The 6,000-nt window shown below is 34.0% G+C and overlaps 1 protein-coding gene across 1 annotated transcript; it reads right to left on the minus strand.

Annotated features, from left to right (window-relative positions):
• Positions 1-993: 993 nt before the first annotated feature.
• Positions 994-5,635, minus strand: LOC141720614 (ras-related protein RABE1a-like). Its single transcript, XM_074523119.1, has 9 exons — positions 5,507-5,635; positions 5,286-5,399; positions 4,268-4,340; positions 4,077-4,177; positions 3,192-3,257; positions 2,185-2,282; positions 1,979-2,041; positions 1,779-1,871; positions 994-1,312 (listed from the first exon to the last, which is right to left on the minus strand). Exons 2-9 carry the CDS (start codon positions 5,356-5,358, stop codon positions 1,229-1,231), a joined length of 651 nt encoding a protein of 216 aa, XP_074379220.1. The 5' UTR covers positions 5,359-5,399; positions 5,507-5,635; the 3' UTR covers positions 994-1,228.
• Between the last annotated feature and the right edge of the window lie 365 nt (positions 5,636-6,000).

Genomic DNA, 6,000 nt, shown 5'->3' on the forward strand with positions numbered 1-6,000 from the left:
GACCCTCTGAATAAAACTTATCCAAAGACTGGGAGGTGTAATGTTGATTAGACTCAAATCAAGACAAGTCAAAGAAGATAGATTAAACAACCACTCGAAGTTCTCATCACCTATTTGATCAAACATATTAAAACCTAGATCAAGATGCTGCAATTTGAAAAGCTTTCCAAACTCGCGTGGAATTACTCCACTAAAGACACAACAGGATGATTCCAAAGGTATCTCTCTCATCCTCTTGCCGCTGATTCGGCTCATGCCATCCAAGGTCCAATCGGCAACTTTTGTGCTTACCGTCCACACCTTAGTTCATCATATATTGGTGTTAAATCAACAGAGCAGATCATCAGTAGAGCTGGCACTTGTCCAAAAAGGAACTAAAACGCTTTTTAAACAGTCTTCTCCTGCGATTAACCTATTCTAGAGCAGTCTGGTTCACATTTTCTAAATCCTAGCGAACTCAATTGTCAGTCGCTTTAAAAGGCTTGTACTAGTTGGCTAAGTAGTTATTGCTTAAAGTTCCTTTTTTCCCTCTTCCCTTGCAAGATTAAAACTTTTGCCGTGACAGGAAACTTTATTTTATGATTTCTCATCAGCGGAAGCATCAAGCAGGTAGTACTGTAGTAGCTTACAACTTCAACTTCTTCACTATAATATCCTTGCAATGGGAAAACAAGGGAGTTTTCAATGGGAAACATACAAGTAAATAAATTTATCCATTTATGTATCTAACACTCTCAATGGGAGTATTTCTTTTGTTTTCCATAATATTTGGACTTCAGGATTCCAATTTCTAGCAATATGGACAATAATAGGTCAAACAATCAACAAAAATGCTGTGAAGGTCACTTACAATTCTAGTGATCAGTGTAACAGAAACGTGGGGGGAGGGTTTCTTGAACAATTTAATAACTATATGCTATGTGTCTCTGCAAACGATAAAAAAAAAAGAGCAAGCAGCAGCTGAAACGGGCACTAGAACCATTCAAAACAATATCATCAAAACCAGTTACTTGAAAAGAGGCTGATTCTTGCCCATTGCAAGAAATATACAATATTATGAACTAGACAAGTAGAAACACTATACTGATCAATTTCTTGAGGAAGGAACTACCACTCGACAATTTTGTAATAATAATAGTTCTAGTGTAAACAATGCATGCAATTAAAACAAGAATAATCTTTCTTAACACCGGGGTATAAAACTTTCCCGCCCAGAGCTACTTATCTCTTAAGAACCACAGCAAGCTGATTTTTGAGCAGCTGCAGAGGTCCCTGCTCCCTGATCTGCTTGGTTAATCTTTATTGTTTGCGGCTACAGAATTCCACATAGTAGTTCAGAAACAACAAAAAAATCTCATAGAAGCCAAAGAAGAAAATATAAACAGTAATTTCAATAAAATGAAGAGCGGATTGTCAATGCCAAAAGAATAACCTAGGTGAACAAAGGATATCATTTGCAGAGCAACAATAGAATAATATTTATATAAAAAAAACATAAAGTAATTTTAATTACTGTAAAAGGTGGACTATTTACACCGAGGTATATAATGACTTTTTGTTTTGAGTAAAATTGTAGTGGAATCTGGAATCTATACATGATCAGGTAACGAACAATTGACAGGCTACTCAAATAAACTGGGATTTAACAAAGGACAAGTTCGAGTCATTGAGGTATTAATTGATATCGATGATACTTTTTTCCTAACCATAGGTGGCAGTCCGAGATATGTACTAATCTAATTGAAACTTGCAAGTATTTAATTTGTATAAGTTCATACCTCCGTCTTTGAATCAGTTTCTGCAAGTCTTTGCTTGATGTCCTTGGCAATTGAAAAGAAAACATCTTCCACATTCATATTCGTCTTTGCACTCTGTTTAAATTAATATCATAATGCGATATGAGTGCACATTCATTTCATGATGAAAGTAGCAAGTCTTAACATCCAGTTTCGAACGAAGACATCAATTATATACTCACAGCCTCGAAGAACTTAATGCCATATTCATCAGCAAGTGCCTGGCCCTTCGAGGTAGGAACAGCCTGTGGAAGAACATTAAAACATGGTTTCTCTTAGATCAATGGTAAAGACTGCTACTGCCAGTTAATACAAAAGTCTACAGACCATCACATAGATGCAGAGTAAGCAACGCAGAAACAACTTTTTAGAAAACAATAGAGAGTACCCTTTTGCTTTCATCCATGTCAGCCTTGTTGCCCACCAAAATCTTGTTTACATTATCAGACGCATGTTGTTCAATGTTACGGATCCAGTTCCTAATATCTATATCAGGAAAAAGTGAGATAATAAAAAATAACAACAATCAAGACATAAAATAATATCGTATCGTTAAAAAAATATATTTCAAGAGTGAAGCAGCAGGTGAGACTAAGGACGAAGGAGGCAAAGAAAGATATCTGCAAAATTGCGCAGAGAGAAAAAAAACAAATGATCATTCCGCTCCGATGGTTAAAGATAAGGATCCATAGGGTGCACTGCTGAAGATTCACAACAAGGTGTAGAGATTATTTCAACAGGTGGAGCTTCAGTCCAGAGTTGGGCAAACTTAGTATAAGCTCATAAGATATACTGGAAGTTCACACCTAGAATTAAAGAGCCTGAGACTCTGAGGTCAACAGGCTTTGAAGAGGATGAAGACCAAAAATAAGGTGAGTTCAGATGTACCTCCTAGTAAAGTCTGAAAGTACTTGGAAGAGTTAAATGCGTGATGACAAACAAATCTCTTTAATGAGATTCGGAAAATGAGAAACGGAAGATTAATAAGATACCACTAAAACACCTAAATAGAGGAAGAGTATGGTAGTTAGTTTCTATGTGTACGAGTAAGGCGTTAAAAGTTGTTCCAATCTGCAACTACCATGAAAATAAATTATATTACAATGGAATTCTTGGAAAGGGTCTTTACAAACCGATTCAGTATATTGCTAGGAAGATTTAAAAAAGGCTATCCACATACTCCAACTTTTTGATCGTTATAGAGAGAGGAGTAAAGAATTCACAAGAGTTTATTGATCTAGAGAGACAATATGACAGGGCCTAAAAGGCAAAATTTGGTGTTGACGGGAGAAGCTAATAGAGAAGGTTAATTGGCCTAGTTATTGTTGTAAGCAGCAGTCAACTGAAACATAGGAATTATCTAGAATTAAATATGAAGAGGACAAAGCATCGTACTGTTAAAGGAAGACTCATCAGTTACATCATACACCAGCAAAATACCCATGGCTCCACGGTAATAAGCTGCATAAGCCGTAACAAAGTTCAGTAATACATAAGTTAAATTTCTAACAAGCTGAAAAATAATATTTACATTCTAAACGCAGTCAAAAGCACAAAACATATTGAAATTTTTTTCAGAAAACTACAACATTATGGTTACTAAAGCATCATTATACAGAAGCCAGGATGATGTCCTTAACATATATAAATTAACTCGATCTGAATAACATAACAATTGGGAACCAAAATCAATATTAATTTAACAGTTTAACTGAAGATATCAATTTTTTTGTAAGTTAGGTGAAAAACTGGGTGCTACTGCTATATAAAAGAAATAATGCCAACAAAAATCTTTAAAACTACCCCCTTGCAATGTAGCATAATCCCATTATCTCCATTATGCTTACAAACCAATACTTAAATGCCCTTACACGGGGAGGAGTGAAGTAGTTATATAATGCGATCATAGAAACACTTAACCAACTTGGTACAGTTTAACGACAGGAAAACAATATATTATGATCCATTGAAAATTATATAATATGACCCATTGAATAGATTATACCCCATGGCTACATAAATACCTGCATATTTGTTTAATTTGTAGAATTTTATTTTAATTGCTTGGATGCTTTTATTCCAAAGCTTCAGGTACTAGATAAAGCCGTATTGTAATTACATATCACCCCGGTCTTTTTACCTAAATATGTATTCACATTTCCACTAAATTTAAAAAATCATAACAGCTTATCATTAACAATAAAACTGTAGATGGAGAAGAAACATCACCACAAATTCTACAAGACAAGAGAACCAAATGGGGTGTTCCTCTATACTTACCTGTAGTAATTGTTCTGAATCGCTCCTGACCCGCAGTATCCCAAATTTGCAATTTTATACGTTTTCCATCAAGCTCAATTGTTCTTATTTTAAAGTCTATGCTGTAAAAGGTCTCCATGTATTAGTACCTGTTCACAAATTTACACTAAGAAAGAGCCATGTAAAATATTCGAAAAGCGAAATACACCTACCCAATGGTTGTAATAAAACTAGTGGTGAAGGAACCATCTGAGAATCGTAAAAGGAGGCAACTCTTACCCACACCTGCAAGTAAAGGTAAATTTTTAATACAAAAAAATGATAAACAAGAATTCATACATCAAATCTTCCTGTTTAAAATTGTAGTCAAAAGTATTGGATTTGAGGACTACTTTACACAGATTCTAGCAGACTCAAGTTTGTTACAAAATTAGAAATAAATCAACTGACAAATTATACGCCAAAGCCACCATTGTACATGAGAAAATTATGCGCAGTAGGAATAACATGTTTTACAAAAGAAGTTTGATAAATGCCAAGGTAAAAAAAACACAAAATTAAATTATACTAGATTATATCATATGAAAACTTCAGCAAAAGGGAAAGTGAAACATTCCTATGCACTCTGTCCATATATAAATCCATAAAAATCATATTTTACGTTTAAATTTTATGAAGGAAAATGTAGTATTAAAAGTCTCCTCCTTTCTCCAGACCTACCTATATAGCACTAAAAGCTGTAATTTCAATTGTTACTATCGACGTTTTGATCCAAATAAGTGCAGATTGAATTGGTTGTGGTGCATTAACATTTAGCCATTCATAGTAATAATAACCTTTCCAGCTAATCACACAAATGCCTCTCATCTAAATGAGTAATTATTACCCTCATTTTAACACAAATTTAGGTTCATATCTTTAAAAATGTGTTCCTATCACCATACGTATTTCTCAATTATATAAAAGTACATAGAAAAATACACGAGTTTGTTATTTTCGTTGTCATCAATTAAAATCAGGCAATGACTTAGAATTCCCTAACTAAAGGGGGTCATAATAAGTTATCAAGTAAGGAAGATAAATACGTGCAAAAATCCAACAAATACGATATTAAGCTACACAGTCAGACGACGCATACATAGAGCTGAGAACACACAAAAAGTAACAACATTCTAATTAGAAACAAAAAAGAAAAAAGAGGAAATGAAAATGCACTATATCGAAACAAACCGCTGTCGCCGATGAGGAGCAACTTGATGAGGTAATCGTAATCGGCTCGAGGTCTAGCGGGCGGAGCAGCCATCTTAATCTTAATAATTTAAATAATTGATAATTGTTGGAACCCTAAAATTATATATATAAACAAACAAAGAGATGAAATTAAAAAAAAAAAAAAGAAGATAATATTCACGCAAACACTGAACAGAGAAGGGGAGGGGGGGTTTGGTTACCTAATGAGAATGAATCGGGAAAGGGGGATCGATCTGCCCCTTTTTTGTTTTAATTTTAATTTTAAAGACCTCACCCTGCGATTAGTATTTACCCCCGCCCCGAATACGTCACAACCGTCGCCCGTTATGTTGCTAAATTTTTATTAGTTTTCAGAAATCGCCAGACATGCCAGTGTCAGGGCGGTGAGGGTACCTTCGAGAGATTAATCAGCAAGTCGGAGATTAATCGGACCGATTAATCGGAACATTAATCGGAAGGATATAAATATTATTTTTAATTTTTATAATTATATAATGATCAACATGTCAAATATTTGTTTGAAAAAAGAAATTAGAATGATATTAAACAATATCTACACATTTGACATGCGTTATGTACTAATTATTGAGTTTACAATATTAACTATATATATTTTAATTCACACTTTTAAATTAATTATAATATTTTATTTTTATATTTTAAGTGAGAAAAATAAATATATTAGATTACTTGT

The sequence above is a fragment of the Apium graveolens genome, chromosome 4 (genome assembly GCF_009905375.1).
Source record: "Apium graveolens cultivar Ventura chromosome 4, ASM990537v1, whole genome shotgun sequence".
NCBI classification, from domain to species: Eukaryota; Viridiplantae; Streptophyta; class Magnoliopsida; order Apiales; family Apiaceae; genus Apium; species Apium graveolens.